Source organism: Cnephaeus nilssonii (genome assembly GCF_951640355.1).
Source record: "Cnephaeus nilssonii genome assembly, chromosome: 5".
Taxonomy (NCBI): Eukaryota; Metazoa; Chordata; class Mammalia; order Chiroptera; family Vespertilionidae; genus Cnephaeus; species Cnephaeus nilssonii.
In genome coordinates, this window is record NC_137076.1 from 40356094 (window position 1) to 40380439 (window position 24346).

At 39.5% G+C, this 24346-nt stretch overlaps 1 protein-coding gene across 1 annotated transcript; it reads left to right on the forward strand.

Annotated features, from left to right (window-relative positions):
- Positions 1-500: 500 nt before the first annotated feature.
- Positions 501-23870, forward strand: HPF1 (histone PARylation factor 1). The gene is made up of 8 exons (XM_079771591.1): positions 501-608; positions 4021-4180; positions 6023-6212; positions 8861-8959; positions 14429-14579; positions 17822-17909; positions 21184-21356; positions 23383-23870. The coding sequence occupies exons 1-8, from the start codon at positions 555-557 to the stop codon at positions 23512-23514; spliced, it is 1047 nt and encodes a 348-aa protein (XP_079627717.1). The 5' UTR covers positions 501-554; the 3' UTR covers positions 23515-23870.
- Positions 23871-24346: the final 476 nt, after the last annotated feature.

Below are 24346 nucleotides of genomic sequence, written 5' to 3' on the forward strand. Positions count from 1 at the left end.
AAGAACAAACAGTCCAGATTGTAACAAGACTGTACGGAGAAAGAATGGGAGAGAAAAATTGATTTGCTCTGGGAGATAATTGAGGATGACAGTGGTAAGCCATAATAGTACAGTACAGTAGAAAAGGAAGAGGGATGAAATAGAGGGAAAGATTAATCTTTACAAATCAAGGGAAAACATGGGCTGGGGTAAGGGCAGTGCCATATATCCAGGTGTTTATTTGCCCCTCGTAAACACCTGAGGAGGAAGGCAGTACCCCCCTGAACGGAAACAAATTCGGGGGTCCTGTATCTCAGGAGCATCCCTAGGAGATGCTCTGGAGGGCGGGGTGGAGGGAGGGGGATGCAGCCGGGTAGTGGGCGGAGCCTCGGCCGGCCTGACTCCGAGTCTCAGGGGGCGGGGCTGGGCGGGGCGGGGGCGGAGTCTTCTCCCTAAATAGAGGCGCGGGGGGGCGGAGCAGGCATCCGGATTGGTGGCTCTTGAACCCGGAAGCAGTCGGCGGCGCTCGGAAGCCTCGGCGGCAGGCGGGAGTCGGCAGGTCCTGCAGCTGCAGAATGGTCGGCGGCGGCGGCGGCGGGAAGCGCAGGCCCGGCCGGGAGGGGCAGCAGGTACTGCCCCAGAGGCGGCGCGGGCTCCGCGGGCGCTCCGAGCGATAGCTGGGGCTCCGAGGGGCTGCACATCGCACTTCTCCAGTGACCCCTGAGCGCCGGCCGGGTGCGCGCGGTCGGGGGCCGCTCTTTCCCAGAGTTCTGCTGGGTTTGGGGCCGGAGAAGTAGCGCCTTTGCATCTTCTGCTCTCTCCCGGCGCGGTTCTTGGGGGGCAGCTTGGGACAACCAACAGTTCATTCATTCAGCCAGCCAAACTGATTGGCGACCGGGCACCTGCCAGGCGCTGTGCGGGGCGCCGCGGGTCCCAGATGAGCCCCGCCGCCCCTGCCTCTCGCGGAGCCCCCAGCCTCGGGAGGCGGGGCACCAGCGAAAACAACGGGTTGCCGTAACGTTTTTGTTGGCATTGTAACAAAAATGTGTCGAGCGTGCTGTGGAAACATTGAAGGGGGGTTTTAACAAATCCCTGGGAACTGTTAAGGAAGTCTTTTAGGGCAGCTCACCAGTGTGAAAGGGTTCGTGAAGGCAGAGAGGAGAAACGAGGGCTAAGAAATCGGTGCAGAGGATGTTGGGGCACAGCGGAGAGTTCCGCCAGGCTGGAGGGAAAGTAAGGGGGACCTGATCACAAAGGCGCGAGGGGGGGGGGAGGGGGCGAGGGGGGCACATGAAGTGCGCATTCCTCATACTTTTGAATGATTTCAGAAGTTCTGTAACTGCTGCAGTACCAAGAGGGGGAGTCAGGCAGGAAAGAACTGTCATTGTGATGAGTAGAGTTTTAGAAAAATCGCTCTGGCTGTGTCCTAACTGGTTAGGGTGAGACAGGGTTAGAGGGCCTGATTCACTGAGAGAGGGCCGTAGTTCTGGGCATTCGTTCATTATATTTGGGTCGTGCTTTCTAGGAACACAAGGGCAAAGCATCAGTGCAGCCTCTGAAGGGCACAGCTGTCCTAAATTCTAGTTATTGGGGATTTGGAGGTGCTGAATTGGTGTGTGCTGTAAGGCAGAGCTAAAATAAAATAAAATAAAATAAAAATCCTTATCTCCTTCTGGTCAGTGGACCGCTTTGACAGAGTGATAGTGTTAGAAACGAAATAACAAAAATAAAGATGAGTCTATAGAGACTATAGCTAACAATAATTGCCAGCATCCATATATTACCTGCTAAGACTTTTCTGTGTATTTTTATAAATAACACCGCTCATAACAACCCTGTGATGTCGACGGAGTACTACATGTGCCCTTTTTATAAATGAGTAAACAAGGCACAGAGAGAAGTTAACTTGCCCAGGGTCACAGAGCTGGAAATCAGAAGTCAGGTGTCAGTCAACCCAGGTCACCTCACCAGGTCACCTCACCAGGTCACCATTATGCAAAACTGCCTTTCAGCAAGGTAGACTGAGGCTTTTCTTTCTAACATCTTAAGTCTGAGCCAGTCTTTGAACCAAAGATGGTTATTAAAACAGAAGGGAGGATAGGTCAGAACTTGATATGTTCCAACTGTTGTATTTGTAGTTGGAGAAGCAGCATGAAGTGGTTGAATCTGTGCTCAGGAGCCAGCCCATCTGGGTTTAAATAAATTCCTGTTCTTTCATTTTATACTTAGGGCCCTAGGGGTAATTACTTCAGTCTCCTCATATGTAAAATGTGGATAATACTATCTAGCTCATAAGGTAGTTGTGAAGATTAAACGAGTTAATCCATAGAAAATCCTTATTAGAACAGTGGCCTGGCACATAGTAAGTGCATAATAACTACTTTTTTTAAATTATGTATTGTTTTTATTATTATTATCTTTATTCGTTGTTTGCTATTATCACCAGCATCCATTTCTGGATCCATATTTCAACACCTTTTTTGTTAAATTTAATTTGTTAGGACCTCAGGCACATTATAATCCTTGGCATAATAAACTGTTATCATTGGCCAGTGCGTGGCCCTCTTTTACCTTGTTTATTAATAATATAACAAACACCTGTAAACCTGCCCAACCTGAGAACTGAAACACTGACAGTAAATCTACATCTACTTGTGTTCCTCACCTATCCTCTAACTTCCTATCACCCACATTCAATGTAGCTACCATCCTGAATGTTATGTTTTCCCTTGCCTTCTTTTTATAGCTTTATCACCTATGAGTGTACGCCTAAACAACATTTATTTATTGTTTTTGAACTTCATAAGAAGGCTATGATGCTGCATATAATCTTCAAGGACTTTTTGTTTCATTCACCATTCCATTATGAAGACTGATTCATATTGTGTGTACCTCTATTTCATTTTCACAAAGTGTAATATTACATTGTTGGAAATTCTGTAACTATCCCTTCTCCTGTCAGTAGGCATTTTCATTTATTCTGTGTTCCGCTCTTAGAAACAGTGCTATCAAGAACATTCTGGTATGTGTCATCTTTGTAGGCTTTGAATACTACCTAAAGGAGCATCAATCAACTTGAGTCTGCTTGGAAAATTGAAGAATATAAGTATGAGAAGCATTTAAGGTTAAAATTTTTCAACCTTGGCACCATGGTCATTCTGGGCCAGATAAGTGTTTGTTAAGGAAGCCCATTCTGTGCATTGTAGGATAGTTAGCAGTATCCCTGGCCTCTGTCCCACTAAATGCCAGTAGCACCTCTCCAGACATTACTAAATGTGTCCCTTAGGGAGTTGGGCGGGGGGGGGGGGGGGGGGGGCAAAATCCCTCCTGGTTGAGAAGCACTGACTGATGGGAAGAATAAGAAGAGAAGAACTTAATCCAAAAGAAAGGTTCTAAAAAGAAAATCAGATTGCTACTTACAAAACTAAAGATAAGTAACCTCCAACTGAATATTTTATCATTATAGAAATTTATCAAATACCTAACATGCATTATAAAACTTGGCATACTTATATAATGAACCTGGTTTGCAGACATGTTGGAGATAAGTTTTATAACCTAGTCCTGGCATTAAAGGGCCTTTTGTGAAATAATTGTTTAACTGGTAAATTCCCTTGCATCCAGTTATTTTGGACAATTGCATTTGATGTGATAACTAAATCTATTTAAACAAAACAAATGATGAATCCTATTTACCAAAAGAAGGCAAAACCTGCCTTTTCCTTATTCCTCTTTTCCCACTTTTTACCTTTTCTTTTTACTTTAGTTATTTTGTTGTTTATTTTTTTTGTTTCTATTATCTTAGAGAAATACATTTAAAGACTTGCTGTATGAGTCCTCTTGACCACTATATATTATAAACTCTTTTTCTTATTTGCTCAAAAGAATCCCCAGATTTTACTTATAAATACTATAGAGTTTACTTATAGGGTTTTAAAGTGTATCTCATAGAGTTGGGTAAACAGAAATAAACAGTGTTATTTAAGGAAAGTTATTGAAATTACTGTTTGGAGAAAAAACATTTTGCATGCCAATTTTCAGTGTGAAAAAGCAGTTGATGTGAAGAAGAGTAAATCCTGTGAAGCTGATGTCTCCAGTGACCTTCGAAAAGAAGTAGAAAGTCATTATAAGCTTTCTCTGCCTGAAGATTTCTATCACTTCTGGAAGTTCTGTGAAGAACTTGATCCTGAAAAGCCAGCTGGTGAGTTGTTCCAGAATCATTCTACTTCTACCAATGGACAAGACAGTAGGAAACTAAACCTAGGATCTAAACAGTTCATAGAAAAGGAACCTTTTCAAACATGTTTCTAATAAGAGAAACATAAAATTATGCTAAAATTATACCACTATCACCTATTATCCTGGCAAAGGTAAATAATTTCACAGCATCCTTTGATGAGGGTTTGAAAGAAAACAAGTACTTTGATATGTTGCAGGAGTTTTAGTATGACTTCTAGCAACTTGTCTTATGGATTATGTGAACCAAAATTATGTTCAGTGATATTTATTGAAACAAAAAATAAGAAATGGCTCAAATGCCCATCAGTAATGCATCCATTCAGTGAGTACTCATTGTTTTAAAAGAGTGAATCTGATTTTTAGGCAATGATAAAGTATCATGCCTAAAAAATTTTAAGTGGAAAAGAAGAGTGTATAGAGTATTCAGAAGTCAAGGATGCACACACACATCCCTATATACTTCCTATGTACTTATACTACTTATCTCTGAAGGGATACACAAAAACATGTTTTTGACGGAGTTACTTTTCACTCTTACCATTTTGTACTGTTTAAATTTTGAGCATGAGGTTGGGGGAGAGAAACACTCATACTCAGTTGATAAAAATGAATTATATTGGTAGATAACTGAATTTTGACGATATATCAAAATACTTAAACTGTGCAGCTACTGTAAAAATACTCATGGTTGTGTACAAATATGTATTAAGATGTTCACTGAAGCATTGTTTATAATAGTAAAAAAGTTAAACAGTAAATATCAGTAGAATAGTTATCTATAATGAAACATTGTGCAGGTATTAAAAATTATGTTAAAGAATTTAATTTCATGGGAAAATATTCAGAAAATTTAAGTGAAAACAGGACGGAGAACAAAAACAAATTGGAAAACAGCATGATCTCCCTTTAAAATATCTATATGTTTATAGAGAGGGGAATGTTATTACTGTCTGGCTATTGAGATGGGTAGTTTTACTTTTTATATTGCTTTAAAAATTAGTGTGTGCTGTCTTAACTTCCCGCTAAGCTGAGCATCTTCCCCCTCCAAGGAAACTGTGCTCTTATTCACGTTGTTACCTCTTCTAAGAATTTTCTTCCTTTCTCCAGCCCCACCTCTTATATATCCATGGAATTCCTGGAATGCTTACTTCCCCCTTAGAGGAACAACCAGACCCATCTTACATAGTAAGAGTGTACATTTGAACAGACTTCATGACTCTGGTATTATTTAACATTCTCCCTCTGTGATCTGAGATTGGAGATAGAAGGAATCATCCAGCATTTGGTTGGCTAGATAGATTGTCAAGGAGGCAAAGGAATCCCACAATGATAATTAGCTCAAGTGGAGGGAAGGGGAAAGAAATGTTTTCATTAAATAAATTATTTATGTTCCTTAATGCACACTCATTTGTTATCTATCATGTCTCTCCTTTAATCTGGTTGTGCTACAATTATTTTAGGCTCACAACAACCTAGTAATGAGACAGGGTAAGTGTTTGCAGGTATAATATGCCCATAGAAAAACAAAACAGTCTTGCTTTGGCCAAAATAACAAATGGCAGGAATGTTTGAAATGTATTCAGTGGTAAATTTAAGAGGAAATCCTAAATGTAAGTGCCACATTTTTATTGCTCTGATTTCTTTTCCATTGAGTGTTTTTAACATCTTCACATGTAACTAAATTTTTTTTTTACTTTAAATGGTTTTTTAAGATAATTGCTTAGAAATTGTTTACTAGTGAAAGGCATTATGTCCTGTCTGCCTCTAGAAAGTTATTGTCTAAATAAACTCATTTAATTTATAGATTCACTTTCCGAAAGCCTTGGACTTCAATTAGTGGGTCCGTATGACATCCTTGCCGGAAAACATAAAATGAAAAAAAAATCAGCAAGCCTGAATTTTAACCTTCACTGGAGATTTTACTATGATCCTCCTGAGTTCCAGACAATAATTATTGGAGATAATAAAACTCAGTTCCACATGGGGTATTTCAGGTAAAGGATCTTTTCCTCTAAAATTTAGTTACTCTTCTTCTAACAAGCATAAATAAATATTCAAGGTGAAGGGCATATTTTTCCCTTGTTGGTGGGTTCTGCTATTGCCATCCAAACTTACCCTAGGAGGGATGAACTCTAGGTTTAACCTCACTGGTTTTTCCTTTGTGATTATCAACTTTTTCTGGGGGGAGGGGCAGTTCAAAAAAGCTCTTTTAGCTCAAGGAAGATAATTTAGAGCAGATACTGTGACTTAAATTAGCCATGTGCTTCAAGGGCCCATAGAGACAATCGGTAGTTAAGAATGTGCTCTGGCTCTTTCCCTTCGGCATGCCATTGAAGATCCTGGTGTTGCCCTGCACTTGTGACAGTCTTGATGCTGCCTCCACCTTACACCCACCAATAAATCAAATTTCTATCCAGAAAAAGAAGAATGTGATCTGGAGTCAGGTCCTACTGACTGGTCCTACTGTTTATTATCTGACTGACCCTGTGTCAGTCATTAGTGATTGAATTTCTGTGACTCAATTTCTTCTGTAAAAATGAGGATAATATACATACCTAATAGAATATTAAGGGGATTAGATGGCTATGTGCAAGGTGCTTAGAATGTTAAAGAAATAGAAGTAGGTTGAAGGAAAAATACTTGTACCAGAAGAGATGCTGTCATTTAAAGTAAAGATTAACTGTAAGGTAAGAGAATAGAGGAAGTGTAGGAAATGTGCCAAGGGAGAAGCAATGTGGAACAGTAGAATGTACACAGTGCTGGAAATTGGGTTAGCATGGATTTTACTACTGGTTTTGCCATTAATTTACCAGGACGTTGGCCGAGTGCTTCATCTCTCTATATTGGTTTCCTCAATTGTAAAATAAAAGAATTTGGTTATATGTATACTAGAGGCCCAGTGCACGAATTCGTGCACATGTGGGGTCCCTTGGCCTGGCCGGCGATCTGGGCTGATTGGGGCTGTCTTTGCCCAGTCCCGATCAGGGCCGATTGGGGTCCGCCGGCTGGGGGGAGGGACAATGGGAGGTAGGCTGGCCACGGGAGGTTAGCTGTGGGAGTGCACTGACCACCAGGGGGCAGCTCCTGCATTGAGCGTCTGCCCTCTGGTGGTCAGTGTGCATCATAGCAACCGGTCGACCCGTTGTTCAGTTGTTCGGTCCCTTAGACTTTTATATATATAGATAAATCGGATCCTTTTGCTTTTAATGTTTTATAATCCTGTCTGTCCTCTTTTATTTTTCTGTCTTTTTTTCACTGACTATACTACTACGGTTGAGATGACGGTGTATATAATCTTCCCTACTTCTTTTTGATAGGCCTTACTCCCCTTTTCTTATATTTAGTTACACAAGTAACTAGGTCCTAAGAATCTTTTTTAAAAAAATACGTTTTTACTGATTTTAGAGAGGGCAAGCCGGGCATGTCCCCTGACTGGGAATCAAGCTAGTAACCTTTTGGTGCATGGGCCTAAGAATCTCAATTTTAGGTTCTGTATATAAGCAAGATTTGTCATTGCTATTCCTAAGAAACTTAAGAGCTTAAAGCTGGCAAATTCCAGTCAAAAAGCAAACAAACATAAAAGAGTAATATGCAAATTAATCACCACTCCGCTACACCCACAAGCCACGCCCATAAGCCATGCCCACCAGCCAATCAGAGCGAGTATGCAAATTAACCCAACCAAGATGGCTGTGGCCATGGAGGAAGCCAAGCTTTCCACACACCCTAGCTGGCCCAGGCCTCTGCTTAAGGCTACAAAGTTTCAATTATAGAAGGTAAATAAATCCCCTGCCGCCACAGAGCGAGCAGAAGGTTTGGCTCCGCTCCAGGCTACAAAGTTTCAATTGTAGAAGATAAATAAACCCCAGATACCAGGGCCTCCGCTTGGGTCGCCAGGGGGCATGGCCGGCCTGCAAACCACCACGGGCCCCTCGTCCAGGCTGCCCCACGCCCCAAGGGAACCCCCACCCTGATCCGGGACACCCTTCAGGGCAAACCAGCTAGCCCCCACCCATGCACCAGGCCTCTATCCTATCTAATAAAGTAGTAATATGCAGATTGACCATCACTCCAACACATAAGATGGCTACCCCATGTGGTCAAAGATCCTGCCCCCATATGGACACAAGATGGCCACCACAAGATGGCCAGCAGGGGAGGGCAGTTGGGAGGGACCAGGCCTGCAAGGGAGGGCAGTTGTGGGCAATCAGGCCAGCAGGGGAGGGCAGTTGGGAGGGACTAGGCTGGCAGAGGAGGGAAATTGGGGACAAACAGGCTGGCAGGGGAGCAGTTAGGCATCAACCAGGCTGGCAGGGGAGTGGTTAGGGGGTGATCAGGCTGACAGGCAGAAGCAGTTAGGGGCAATCAGGAAGGCAGGCAGGTGCGCAGTTGGGAGCCAGCAGTCCTGGATTGTGAGAGGGATGTCCGACTGCCCGTTTAGGCCCAATCCCAGTCGACATCCCTCGAGGGGTCCCAGATAGGAGAGGGTGCAGGCTGGGCTGAGGGCACACCCCCGTGCACAAATTTCATGCACTGGGCCTCTAGTGTACATATAAATTGTTGTCTATAGACCTAAAAATACTACTTGTCTAATAATGTAAATTGTGGGCAGCTAAATTTTTAATATCTTTTGCTTAAATAGGGATTCTCCTGATGATCTTCCTGTATTTGTTGGTACAAATGAAGCAAAGAAAAACTGTGTAATTGTTCAAAATGGAGATAATGTGTTTGCTGCAGTTAGGTAAGAAATACTTTATTTCAATCCCTTCCTAATTATATTTGTTTATAATTTTTGTGCTATATGAGGACTTGAGGTTACCTAAAAATTCTAGATTTCTAGAGATAATTTCTGACTTTTGCAGGTAGTCTTATATTCTTCTACTTTTCACCCCCCAAAAAATATCTCATATATCTAGTTATCTTATTTAATGAAACTATTCCTTAATGTTGACCTCAGTAGTCCCATGGGAAAAGCAAAATATTTTTTTTAGTGAAAACTGATGGTATTTTAAACACCATCACTATGGATTCATTGTAAGAACTCACTGTATCTAGTTCAAACACAAATATTTAATAAAGTAAAACAGGTGCTCATAACAACCTCAGAAGGGCTGATGGAGCAGCCTGAACCTCCAGGAATGAAAGATGTGGGCAGAACTGGCTCACCAATGGAGTTTGTCTCTGCCACCATCCGGAAACTGGGAAATCGGCAGCTGCTGCCACGACAAGTGCCTTCGGGACCACACTGTCTTTGATATAACCTGGGCCAATAAAATGGATGCCCTGCCCTCTGCCTCTCAGCCCTCATGCAGCTAAGGACCTGGTGCTGAGATCTCAGCTCCAGCTGCTCCAGAACAGTAGCTGCCTCTACAGCTATGCTCACTGGTGGGCAGCAGAAGCACAGCCTCCTCTCCCTGGTACCTCTTCGGATTTCAGAGTTGCATCTGCTTGAGAGAAGCTAGGTCCCATGTGGAGTCTGAGCTGAAGAATAGTATGGGAAATGCAGCAAGGTCTCTTGTGGAAGGGGCTTGGAATGGAGCTGAGCAAGTTAGTCCACAATGCACCAGCCTCAGACAGAATTCGAAGCTATTTGTTAGCAGCTATACAGTTTACACTGAACAAAAATGAAGAAAGCCATCTTTATCACTTTAAATACAATAAGTAGATAATGTTTTGTGGGACCTCTATTTATTACCCACTTTTTAAAAAGATTTATGCCTGTGATTTAATAATGCAGATTTGCAATAAAAAATTCAAACTAACTGGCCTGGGCTGCTATGTGTATGTCATACATACCCGTGTATTTAAAGGGCAACTCGTAGACATCCAAAAAAGGTTCTTTCTCTTCTGATGCCTCTTGAGTTTTATAAAATGTTGCTTGTCTCTGTTATACAGTTATATAGTATCTGTTCTTACAGTAAATGTTATAATTTACATAGAATTTGTAGTTCTTTTAAGCCCTTCAGATTTACCATTCAGTTGAAATTGGTGCCATGTTTATTAGAAATGATAGCTGTTTACTTGCCTACTGTCTGTCTCTTGCATTAACATGTAAACTCCATAAGGAAAGAGGCTTTCTTGTGCAGAGTACCTGCCCCATAGTAGATGCTCCAAATATTTTTGACATGCAAAAACACCTAACTTTTCATTAGTCTTATTAAAAATCTTTTTTAAAAAGAAAATCATAGTAGTTATCTGAAATAATCCAAGACTATTCTGGTATTTTTTAGCTTTTTGGAGAACACAGAAAAGAAAAAGAAAAAAAATTGGTGATAAATTTATAATTTAGGTGAAGACCAGCAAGTAAGTATTTGAGTACCTGTTTCACTCAGATGTTTTCAATCTCCAATAATTTATATCAAACATAGAGGTAAAAACACTATAATGTTTTTCAACTCTTAACAACTGTTTTAGTTTTTAATATTTTCCTTTTCTTAAAAAACTACTCCAGAACATTTAACTTAACTTATTTCTATATCAGCCTGAGTAAGGTCTTTGAAGTCAGACCATCCTATAGAATAAAAGCATAGTATGCAAATTGTCCGTTCGACCAGGGGGCAAGGCTGGCTGGGGGAAGGGAGGGAGGTCCTGGCCAGTGGCCAGTAGCCAGCAGCCACTAGGGACCCTACCAGTGCATGAATTTTGTGCATTGGGCCTCTAGTTTGTTATAAACAAATTATTTTTATGCCCCAGGAAACTAGTTCACTTTGTGCAAGATTGAATAGTAGTCAAAGAAATGCAAATTCAGGCAACAAAGATTGGTCAAGATTAAAGAGTGATAATACCAATCAGATGTTAAGAAACTACTGATTTAAGTGTTGTTTTTTGTTTTGTTTTTTGTTTTTTTTTGTTTGTTTGTTTTTTACTGATTTTTTACAGAGAGGGATAGAGAGTCAGAAACATCAATGAGAGAGAAACATCAATCAGCTGCCTCTTGCACACCCCCTACTGGGGATGTGCCCGCAACCAAGGTACATGCCCTTGACCAGAATCGAACCTGGGACCCTTGAGTCCGCAGGCTGACGCTCTATCCACTGAGCCAAACCTGTTTCGGCTGATTTAAGTGTTAATTAATAAAACTTTTACTAGTATAGAGAGCAATTTGAATAACCTTATTCTAAAATTTCATGTCAGATTATTAACATTGCCAGGTACTGTGCTAAGTAAGAACATTTTTACCCTTAAATCAGCAATTCCATTTCTAGCTAGTTATCTAAAGAACTTCTGGACAGGTACACAAATATGTGTGTATATTACAGATTATTGATAAAAATTAAAAACTGGAAACATCAAATCCAGTAATAGGAAAAATTAGGTCAGTAAATAATAGAATGTCCGTATACTATAATGCCAGGATCCTTGTATGTTGATTTGGAAAGATGTTTGATATATGAAGAGGGCAAATAATAGAATAGTGTAGAATGATTCCTTTTTCATATTGTTTAATGAACATAGGAGAAAATCTAGATATACTCAAAGTTTCCATTTATCTTTGGACAACAAAATTTGGAGTGAATTTTTCCCCATTCTGTTTTTTTTAGCAGTACTTTTGACCTCACAGACCTCCTAAAAAGAACTCAGGGATCCACAAGGGCCCACAGTATATTCTTTGATAACTGCTATTTAGTTAATGGTTTTAATCATGACTTCATATCAGAACCTCCTGGGTTACTGGTTAAAAGTATTTGACTTTCAGCTCTTTTGGTCCTGCCTCTAGAGATTCCACTTCAGTACATATAGAACAGGACTCAGGAATATATATTTTTAAGTACACATTCCAGATATGTCTAAATGGAACACAAAGTTATACTTCTTTAATTTTGATACTTCAGTTTTTTAAATTTATTTACCCTACACTTAATGAATGCTTAATTTGTACAGGACCCAAAAACTAAGCAGATTTGAAACTTATTAAAAGAATAAATTTATTTTATCCAATGTATCAGATCTTGGGTAATCTTGTTAAATAATCTTTTTTCCTCTTGCCTGCTGCCCCATCATTCTCTGCCGAGTCACTTCGCTCACTGTACTGGTCATGTGAAACCATGAACTCAGTAGCAATTATCAAAGAACTGTGTGTGACCCTCGGGCGGGGGCGGTCTCTGACCCCTTTTTAAGAGGCCTATGAGGTCAAAACTATTCACAGTAAGATGCCATTTGTGCACCAGTGGCACAGAGGATATGAATGGTGGGTAATACTTGTTGATACCTTGACAAGAATCAAGGCAGTGGGGCCAAATTAGCAGTCATTATATTATTGAGGCAGTAATATAATGTGTGTCATGTAAGAATGTCAGTGATGAAGCAGTGAAAACACTAGAGCTCTGTCATTGAGTACACACCCCTTAACATGCTTTGTGCTGAAATGGGGCATACCTAGAAAGAGAGCTCTTCTGCCTACGCAGGTGTTGGTTTGTCTCAAGGAAGAAGCTCTCGTGTGACAGAGCTGTGAGCTGAACTTTCTCCACTTTTACTTGAGAATGACTGACACACTGGTTATTCAGACATGAGTATTTGGCAGACATTTTCTCAAATGAACCAAAGAAAACAACTAACTTTATTTGTTGCCAGTGGTTAAAATTCAGGGTTTCAAAAACAAAAATTAGAACTGAGGAAACTTAATAAGCACCATTGTGAGCTTGACAGCTTTCACTACCTAATGACGTTTCTAATGTGACTAGTGGTAATAGTAATGAATGTGATTTTTTTATATTGTGATATATTAGAGTGAATATGATATAATGAAAAGTTTCAATATTTAGAAGATCTGCATAATTTAGTATTTTCTAAGTGATCAGTCAAAGTTCAAGGTACCCCAATGGATTTTAATGAAAGAGTACAAAATGTTCACGGTTATTATTTTAGTTTGTACTTGGCAACTGTAAGCATCAGAAAGCAAACTATTGGAGAGTAAGTTGAAGCTGAGAGACAAAAGCTTCATACATTGCTACCAAGATAATCTTAATAATGTGATAAATGTGGAAGACAGCAATTAATTGCCTTAAGTAGCGATGGAGTCTTCGCAGACATTTTATTTAGGCCTAGAATGCCTAAGAACTTACTAGAAAAAAATGGGAAGAAGGATGTTCTAGGCAAGGTAGCAATATATGAATGAAAGTATGAAAACAAGAGACACGTGGTATTTGAAGGCCTGTATGCCATGCCGGAGAGGTTGAGGAAGAGTGTGAAGATTGGTTCACCTAGACCTGATGTCTTTAATTTGCTTTTTATGGTTGACAAAACATATTCTCATGATACACCGCTGGTTATGAAGAAGGTAGCATTTGGTGTGAGTATGTGTGCTGTCATCAGAAGACATGATTTGGTGGTCTTGGTTTCTGTGGCACTGTAACCCGCCCCTACTAGTTCTGAACTTGAGTAAATGGATTGTTCTCTGTCCTCAGTTTCCTGACATGTAAAATGGGAATAAGAATAACACACACTATAAATGTCCTAAGCTTTTCACAATGCCAAGTCCACAGCAAACTGTCAAATGTCAGTAGTTAATAGAAGCGACTTTCCTCCTGGGAGTCTGGCAGTGGCTACAGAGGAAGGGGGCTGGCCTGTATTTCCAGCTCTTCATTTTACCCTCCTGTTCTGCTGGTTGAAGTCTTAACCTGCTTATGATAAAACAGTTATTTCCGTAACTGGCAGTAACAGAATGTACTGTTCTCATGCCTTTTGTATTGTGCTTCTGTATAAACTTACAAAAGTAGCTTTGCTTTCCTTTTATGTTTTCCAAATTTATCTTAAAACAAATTTGAAGGTGACATTTTAAAAAATCTGCTGATCTTCAGTATTATAACAATGTCCCCTGGCTCTTTAAAAATAAAAAATTCTTTTGTCTACATTCTACTTCCTCTAATGCCAGACTCTTCCACAGCAGTATGTAATATCTCAATACCAAGTAATGCCACATAACACGTGGCTTAATCTCAGCTTTGTAAATATCCCTTATATCTTTATTGTAGACAGAGATAATACAAATTTGAATCGTTTGTTGGTTTTGAGGCTGAAAGCTTTTTATTGATACTGCTTTTCCCTTGTTTGAAGAAATCTATTGGGGATTATGAGAGAGCTGTTGGTAATTATTCTGCAGTCTTCTTCCTAATGGCATTTATGTTTTTAACTTAGCTCCCTTCACTTTCCCAGGCCTGTGTACTTAGTGCAGTGGCCTGTCGTATAACAAGGGCTTTTACTTCTTTTTCAGATTATTTTTGATGAAAAAACTTAAAGAAATAACAGATAAAAAGAAAACTAGTTTCTTGAAATCCATAGATGAAAAGCTCACAGAAGCAGCCAGAGAACTGGGGTACTCACTGGAACAGAGAACCTTGAAGATGAAGCAGAGAGACAAGAAAGTATGATTGTTAAATCTGTTAATCGCTGGCTATTTTGCTATTTTAATAGGGTTTTTCCCCTCTCTTGACTCCTTCCCACGTGCCCCTTATCCTTGTCTTTTCACCTGCTGCCTCTTCCCAAGGAGCACTGGGTGCCACCCCCAGGCCTTCCTCCATGGCTGTGAGACAGACGCCTGGACTGCCAGGAGGACTCCCCTGGGGCAGAGCTTGGGTGGTCTGGGGGTCGTTACAGGCTGAGTTATGTGCTATATTGCTACTGGGGTTGCCTAACTCATGCCAGTATTTCCCACTCTTTTACTCTTGTTTTACCAGTTACTCATTTAATAGAACTGACTGAAGGTAGCTTTGCATGTAATTTACTTAAATTTCTTTTTTCAGTGGGTAAGGTCTAATGGCTAATGATTTAGTGCAAGGTGTCCTTTGGGGGTATTTGTAAAGGTATGCCTAGAGTGCTTTCCTCAGGGCCTCAGAGGTGGTTGGTTCCCTTTTGAGAGACAGTGTGTTTTCAGATTTGTTCACTTCCTCCAGAAAATGTGGGTCTTAGCAGTCCTCTCCTTACCCCTTCAGCATATCCTGTTGCATCTCTCCTAATGCCTGTAGAGTAGTGGAGTGCTTTGTAAACAGCAAATACTGTGGCAAGGTGTTGGATCCTTTTGGTTTATCACTTACAAATTTCAGAGTAAGTTAACAGACAAGCTAGAATTCTGCTTTGGGGTAAATGAGAATTCTGTAGGAGTTTGTTCTTATAACCTCTGGGGAGGAAGGACATTTGTCACTGTAGAATGAGGGCACCCCAGTTTCCTTCAGCCTCTCAGCATTGTCTGCTGTAGCTGGTTTATCTGAATGTTCTAGGCCAAATGAAGTACTAGTTACTTCCAAATAAACTACTACTGGTGATGAAGTACTTTAGTGTACTTGGTTATTGAAAGTCCTACTTTAGTTCCTTCTCTGATCATGACTCAACTATAGGGTGATGTTCTGGTAAATTAGTCACTAAGTGCAGTGTTAGCAGTTCTTTCTTTAGTCCTATAGACCGAAAACAGTTTCTAAAAATACACATTTGAATGAAACTCACTGCAGTAGGGCGTTTTTAACATTTTAAAGATTTTATGTTGCCATTTTATCTTTCCTAGTTTTCATAGGGAGGCTCTCCCACTTGTAAGTAGAAATAGGGGTAGCATTTTTCATCTCATTATTATGTATTCCTAATTCTTGAGTAAAGACTGAGCTTGTATGTACAGAACAATTTCTTCCATCAGAGCCTTGTTTTATTTTTCTACCATCAACTATCATTTACTTCAGGTAGGATTTCCAAAACTGTAAATAAGATATGATTGGGGTTTAAACCTCATAGGTATATTTGTCCTGGCCTACTCTCCTGCGGTTTGTGCTTGTTTGTTCTTTTTATAAAAACAGCTGGTAAAAACATAAATATAATGAAGAAAATAACTTATAAGACAACCATGATTTTTATCCTGCCAAAGACAACATATTGGTTATGCTTTCAAATCCAAGTTTGTTCTTTGTTACGGTATTTTCATCTCCATTTAATTCGTACTTTTCTAGTCCTGAACAATTCAGTTCCACTAGTATCTGTGACTTCGTGACACTCCTTGTGAGTATGAGAGTAGTAATATGTCCATTCCAGAGTAACAGAGCACCATACAGTACACTAGAAATCAGTGTTTTATACTGACAGTACCTTACAGTGCTTTAGATTGCAAAGTCCTTATGATTTATCTCATTTGACCTTCAAAGCAAATCTGCAGAGTAGGTAGGAATTATCATCCTATTTTATAGATAAGTAAATTGAGATTTACAGATTTGTCCAAAATCATAATTGAGACAGATCTGAGACCTAAATTCACATCTTTAATAATTAGCATTCTTTCCACTCCATCCTCTTACTAATTGGCTATAAGCCACTTTGCCTTTTTTTATTCCTAGATTTCATTATTAAAAAGGGTACTTTGACTTAATGATATTGTAAAATAAGGGTATACCATTCTATCCACCTCTGATCCTTATGCCTTAGAATATTACCACCCTGGTACAGGGTTTCCCTAAATTTGTATTCCTATTGTCCATAATAAAATTAGGATTCTGGTGTTTTGCTAATAATTTATACTTCTTTATAGACAGTACAGTTTATTGTCTGTGGAAAATGTGAAAATACACATGATGGTTTTTGTTGTATGTCAGCGTAAGATAAGTCCGTGTATATATACCACTGTGTTTTTTCTTTATCAATACTGTTTTATGACCTGCTTTTTATACTTATAAATATATTATGATTATTGCTTCATATTGCTAAATTTAAGATATATCTACCTCATAATTTTGAGTGGCTGTGTTTATGTTCAAAGTTTAGGTTGCTTAACATTTTTCAAACAACCTTGCCATAAATATCCTCCTACATCTTTATTTGCACACTTATCTGAACTTATCTGATTATTTCCTTAAAAGAAATTCCTAGAATTAGTTCTGTCAAGTATACATGGTTTAAGATGAGTGTGTGTGTGTGTGTGTGTGTGTGTGTGTGTGTGTGTGCGCGCGCTTTGTTTTTTAATTTTGTGGGGTTTTGTTATTTGCAAAACTATAGATGGTGTTATATTCCCACCAGCAATGTATGAGTGCCTATTTTCCCTATATCCTCACCAGTACTGGGTATTATCAGCTCTTTTAATAATACTTCCTTATTTTAATTAGCTTTAATTAGTTTTAATTCTTTGATTATAAAGGACATTAAATATTTTCTACTTCTCTGCCAGTCATTTGTATTTCATTTGTGAACTATCTAAAATTTGCCTATTTTTCTATCAGGGTTAGAATTAGTCTTTTTTCTTCCTTATGTTTTCCTTTATTTTTCAGACTCCTTTGCAGTTGAACTAATATTCTGGCTTGCCTCCTGTAATAGTATGCCATTGTTCTTCCCACACAACTCAGGCTGCAGGCTTGTAATGATGACATGAGTAATAACAGCTAATCAGTTCATTGTTTTATAATTGCTTGAAGTCCTTATGATTCACCTAATTTAAGCTAATTTTAAAGATAAGGAATGTTAAACTTTTGCCCTGGCATCCAAATTGACTGAAATAAAATGTCATTAAGTTATATTTTGACAGAAATATTGAGGGTTTGTGTGTGTATTCTGTTAGGTTCGGGTAAGTTTTTGTTTGGTTTGTTTAGTCTATTTACCATGATTAAGTTTTTGTGGTTTGCTTTTTTTTTCTTAAACTTAGGTCGTGACAAAGACCTTTCATGGTGCAGGCTTGGTTGTTCCAGTAGATAAAAATGATGTTGGGTACAGAGAGCTCCCTGAAACAGATGGTAATGTATTTCTCATGGACACATGTGCATATGTACATATATATGGTAATATCTGGAGGAAGGCTTTCCTTCTGTGGAACAGGAGATGTATACATGTGCCTTTTGTGGGACAGTCACTAGACCTTAGTGATAAGGAGCAAGCTCCGGTTTTAGGGTCATTCAGGACTGAATTAAAATTGGGTTTGTATCAGTGTAACCTTAAACAAATTATTTAACTCAAACTTTGTCATTTTTATCTGTAAAATGGTTAATAATGGTGAATTTATAGGGAGGGGTGTTTGGGGTATAAAAAAAGTATGTAAGGTCTTAGCACAGCGTTTGCCTTAATAGTGCTTAAAATATAGTATTTACGCCCAGCCGGTATGGCTTAGTGGTTGAGGGTCAACCTATGAATCAGGAGGTCACGGTTCAATTCCCAATCAGTGCACATGCTTGGGTTGCAGGCTCGATCCCCAATGTGGGGCATGCAGGAGGCAGCCGATCAATGATTCTCTCTCATCATTGATGTTTCTCTCTCTCTCCCTCTCCCTTCCTCACTTAAATCAATAAAAATATATTTTAAAAAATATATATATATACATATATAGTAGTTACAGGCATTTAGGGAATTTAACCTAGTGCCTAGGTTACATTTTCTGAATTATTTCAGAATCTTTGACATTGGTCAACATACAAGATATTAATTATTGAAATAGTATGTTTTTATGTATTACTTTGCAAAAATTTTTTCATCTGCAGATAGATTAACTTAGCATTCAGAAGCCCAAGATCCTGAACTACTTCATTTGTAGGTATGAAAACACTTTGAAAATGGACTATTCATACACAAAATATAATTATTGCTATGTTAAGAAAACAAAACTACTTCTCAACTCTTTCCCCTTCCCTTTATTCTCTTATTACTTTGAACATCCCTGTTGGCATTGCCTTAATTATCATCCTGTTCCAGAGAGGATACAACTTAGAAGTCAAAATTAGCACTTCCTCAAGGAAGAACCAAATATTCCTTCCTAGCTTATGGATTTGGCCATCCATTTATTTTTTTTTTTGTTTCAGAGAGAAGGAGGGGGGAGAGAGAGAGAAACATCAATTGATCGGCTGCCACCTGCACACCTCTCACTGGGGATCAAGCCTGCAACCTAGGCATGTGCCCTTGACCTGAATCGAACCCAGGACCCTTCAGTCTGCAGGTCGATGCTCTATACACTGAGCCAGACCAATTAGGACTTGGTTGTCCATTTTTTTTAAACAGAACCAACTGGCTTTGCTTGGTGTTCTCTGGGGTTGGTACCTGGAAATCTGTATTCGTAACAAGTTCTCTACAGTGGCTGTTCTCAAACTTTATTGTGCTGCAGAGTTCTAAGCAGTAGATTGAGGTGTCACAATTATTCAGATGTATTATTTTGTCAGCTTCACACCACATTAGAGGAGTTCCATGGGGAAAATGAATATAGCTGTTAGCCACATGTGGCTGAGCACTTCAAATGTGGCTACTGTAACTGAGAAGATGAATTTACTTTGATTCAATAGTTTATGTTATACTAGAGGCCCGATGCATGAAATTCATGCAAGGAGCTCAGCCCTCACAGCCCCGCTTCACCCGGAAGGTCATTTGGAAGGATGTCCAGTCTAATTAGCATATTACAATTTTATTATTATACAGAAATGATTGTTTTGGGTAGTTAGATTAAATTAAATATCTAAAAAAAGTAATTTCATGTTTCTTTTTTACTATGGATATGAGAAAAACTTTACACGTGTAACTTGCATTGTATTTGTTGGACAGGATAATCTGTCCCCCTGTCCCACTGTTCCACATTTCCTCCCTGAGTCAGAGGTACTCCGTCTCTACTGGGGAAGGCATGTGGGCTCTCCTTACTGTCTAGTCTTCTATTTACATTCTTCTCTTCAGCCTCTTCGAACTCGTCTATTCGAAGTTTTGACAAGCAGAATTAGTGTGTTGTTTGGGAAAGGTTGAGAACATGTTACAGAAATAGCAGTCTCTAAAACTTCAGGGTTGGTGGGTTTTAAATTGTAGTGCCGGGAATAAACCCTGTTACCCTCCCCTGGTTGTGGTCCTGGGGTTTTATGTCCAAGATCTTTTTTATTTCCCTCAGCTTTTTCTTAACATTCTAAACATTAAATCCTTCAGTGGCTTAATTATTTTTGAATGAGAAGTGGTAGCAAGACATAAAGGACCTAAAACCATCGTGCTCCTGCCTAGTGTTATTTGCTAAGAGGAGTAATTAATTGACTGGCAGCTTGTCAGTGTGTGACAGTGTTCAGCATATTACAGTATGATAACCATGCCAAAGTTAAAAGCCCTAGTATATCTTTACCACCCCTGGTAATCCTTATATTTGTAGTTAATACCAATAGAATATTGTGCCTCATACATGTAACTTGATAGCTATGTATCATTCTTGGGTGTGATTGTTAAAGTTTAAACAAATCCTTGTCTCCCCACTTAATTAACCACTTAATTTAAAGATGTGTTTCGTTGGTTTTAGTAATTGCCATTCTTTTCATTATTGGATAATCCTCAGAGATAGTTTCTCAAAAAGAAGGTCTAATTAGATGTTCAGTATCTTCATTCTCATATGCTGCACCCTGAGATCTGACACACATTGGCATCCAGCAGATAGTAAGAAAAATGTTGAAAGCCAAAATAGAAATGTTCTATATATTTAAACATTAGAAATTTTCTGTGTTCTTTCTTCTAATTACACTTCTGCCATAGCTGCATTTCTTCCACTTTGGTAAAGGTTTGATTTTGAAATGTTTTATTGTTGTCTTTTCCTGTATTTTTTTAAATAAGGAAGGACAGAACAAAAAGGAATGAACTTTACTGTCTATTTGGATTTTATTTAATCCAACTCCTAATAAAGACTAGCCCAGGGGTGGTTGCATATGATCTCTGTTGCCATATTCTTTTTTGTTTATTTTTTTCCACCTTTTAAAAACGGAAAAACATTCTTAGCTTGAGGGCAGTTAAAAATGGGGGTTGGGCTAGGTTTGGCCATAGTTTGCCAATCCCTGGACTGAACATCGTTGAAAGCTTAGTGAAATCATGATTACAACTAGGTTCACTGAAATACATTTTGCTAATTGAAGAAATCATTTTGTTAAGCCATTTTTATGCTTGAATCTTAATTAGAAAAATTATAAAATTATCAATAGTATGAAAAGTCCTATGAAGAAAAAAAAAACCAGCTGATATTTTTACTTCTGAAGATGATTATAGATAATTTTTAATATCGTTGATTTCTTTCAGCCAACCTCAAGAGAATTTGCAAGGCAATTGTTGAGGCACCAAGTGATGAGGAGAGACTAAAGGCTTTTGCTCCCATTCAGGAAATGATGACCTTTGTGCAGTTTGCTAATGACGAATGTGACTATGGCATGGGGCTAGAGTTGGGAATGGACCTCTTTTGTTATGGTTCACATGTGAGTAAAAAATCACCACCAAACCTCCCCCTGTTCCCGTCACACATGCATGCACATTACATACCCAAGTTCTAGCACAGGTAGGGTATGTATTTCAAAAGGAGCTTTTTGAAGTGATTTTAAAGCAGATATTTAAAAAATACCTTTTATTTGAAATTCATCTTCTATTCTGGCAAAGGTGACTTACCAAGATTATTTGCCTTCAGGTTTACATTAAATTTACTTTAGATGTATTAAGGGGACATCATACATGTGTGGGTATGCACACATCTTTCCCAGGGCGTCATTTCATTTCCTAATGTGATGGGGGAGTTATTTGTTCTTGTGCTTGAATTCCTAGATGAAGAATAAATACTATTTTAAAATAGCTTTAGCCCTAGCCAGTTTGGGTCAGTGGGTAGAGCAAGCGTCGGCCTGTGCATCAAAGGGTCCCGGGTTCATTTCCCGTCAAAAGCACGTACCTTGGTTGCAGGCTACTCCTAGGCCTGGGCCCTCCCTGGTCAGGGCTCATGCAGGAGGCAACCAATCGATGTGTTTTTCTCACATCAAAGTTTCTGCCTTTCCCTCTCTCTTCATCTCTCCCTAAAAATCAATGGAAAAATATCCTCGAGGATTAACAAAAAATTTTTAAAAATAGGCTTTAAATTACTTAAAATATATAAGATGCTAGTTAATCATTAGCTAATTAAATAGGACAGACCTACCCAACAGTTAAATCAGTGCTTACTCAACTATAGTTGCCTCAACTATAGTTGAGGTCAAAGAGACAAGAAGGTGTAGTGGCTTCAATGTGTTTCTAGGGCTAACCTGTTCGGTTTTAAATTACATCTACCCCACTTAAATGCTGTATAAAATTTGGCAATTTTTCCATAACCATTTTATTCTCTCCTTACCTATAAAATATGTCTGCACACAGACCATTTAATTCCTGTGATGTCACCTACAAAGCACAAAGAGGTAGGCAGTCTGGTTCCCGAGTCAGCACCTAAGTTAGTAATTCCCAAACTGTAAAGAGCATAGGAATCACCTAGAGATGCTGTTCAGATGCAGGCTGTTTCAGTGATCTGGGGTGAGGCCTGAGAAGCCATGTTTCTGACATGCTCCCAGGTGATGCTAATGCTGCCGCTGTGCAGGAGCTGGACCAAGCCAGCAGTTCACATTAGCACGCATTAGTCATCTACAGGGCTGTTCAAACACAGATGGCTGCATCCCCCCTCCCCAAAGTGTTTCTTGGGTCCTGAGAATTCGTAGGTCTGGTGAGTCTCATTTGAGAATTCTGCTTCCTCTAAACCACATGACTGTCTTTCCTCTGCCTTCCTCATGTATGCTTACCAGTAAAAATAATCCAAATGTTTAACAACTAGAATGACAGTCCTTGATAAACCAGAATAGTGCTTGGCCATGCCAGGAAATGAACGAGTTTAATAAAAAAACCTGATTGCTGTGAAAAGTTAAGTCACATATAAGAATATATGAAAAGGTGTTATTACACAGAACCTAGAGCATAGGAAGTGCTAATTCATGTTTACCAACAAAAGCATTGCCAGTTTTTCTTCTAGTAAATAATAGCAGTAGTCTAAGTCACTTGATAACCCAGGCAGTAGCTTAAAGGATGGAGGGGTTTAACATGGTGGGTGGAGGAGAGAAAAGGAATTTGAAAAGGAATTGATTTGAAAACTCAAATTCAGTATACCTATTCGTAACAAGGTAAAAACATTTTATTATATAGTTTGGAGCAAAAAAAAATAAAGGTTGATCAACCTTATCTAAGGAAATAGGGAAGCTTAAGTTTTTAACTTGGTTTTCTTCTGAATTTCCTTCAGAATATGCCATTAGTCTTTTAGAGCTACAAAGTTGCCTCTTGAACAGAATGCCAGTTGTCTGTCTCAAAATTCAGTACTAATCAATTGACAAAGTAGCTAAAGTGATTTGGGGAGTATGCTTTGTTAAATGAGTGCTTTTTAAATGTATTTTCTGTTACAGGGCATCTGCTTTATTCTCTGCTTAATGTTATTTTATCTTTCAGTATTTTCATAAAGTTGCTGGCCAGCTTTTACCTCTTGCATACAATCTGTTGAAGAGGAATCACTTTGCAGAAATTATTGAAGATCATCTGGCAAACAGAAGTAAAGAGAACACAGACCAGCTTGCAGCATGAGTGAGAGCTGGCTTTCCTTAATGTACAATATTTTAAAGCATTAATATTAAACTTGTGATTTTGGTTTTTTTTTAAGGGATAGAGAAAATAAACTGATGGAAACATTTACTAAAACTTTCTATAAATCTCTTCTGGTTTTGTTTTTTTCTTTTAATTGTTGACAGAATTACAGATGTCTTCCATTTTCTCCCTTTTTGCCCCCTTCCAACCAACCCCCACCTCATCCTACCCCATGTCTGTGTCCATGGGTTATGCATATATGTTCTTTGGTTAATCTCTTCCTGTCCCCTCCCACTGAGATGTTACTGTTCCATACATCCATACCTCTGGACCTATTTTGTCATTTTATTTTGCTTACTAGAGGCCCAGTGCATGATTTAATCATGCACCTGGTGCACCAGCGGGCTGGCTGTCCGTGGGTGCCCCAGGCCTTCCGAAAGCCTCCGGCGCTGCGGAGGCTTTCGAAAGGCCTTGCGCCGGATCAGACAGCCGGGCGGGTCCCCCGCTTTGGCCTTTGATCGCGGGGGACAGCCGGCCGGGTCCCCCGCTTTGGCCTTTGATCGCGGGGGACCCAGCCGGCTGTCCGCCGGTGCCCCAGGCCTTCCGAAAGCCTCCGGCAGCCATGGCACAGACGCTGAGCTCGGGGCACCAGTGGCGCCGCGAGCTCAGCGTCCTGCTGGCCCAATCAGCTACCCCGGCCACCCTGAGTCCCGCCCCCTGCGCCTCCTGCTGGCCCAATCGTGGGCGTAGCGGAGTGATGGTAATTTACATATTACCATTTTATTATGTAGGATTAGATTCCATTATAAGTGAGATCATGTGATATTTGTTG

What these genes read in the sequence shown, in the direction of transcription:
- HPF1 (XM_079771591.1), top strand. Translation starts at nt 555, where the DNA reads ATGGTCGGCGGCGGCGGCGGCGGGAAGCGCAGGCCCGGCCGGGAGGGG. An exon ending in TGATCCTGAAAAGCCAGCTG is followed by an intron (nt 4,181 to 6,022) that starts GTGAGTTGTTCC and finishes TTTAATTTATAG; the next exon opens with ATTCACTTTCCGAAAGCCTT. An exon ending in AATGTGTTTGCTGCAGTTAG is followed by an intron (nt 8,960 to 14,428) that starts GTAAGAAATACT and finishes CTTCTTTTTCAG; the next exon opens with ATTATTTTTGATGAAAAAAC.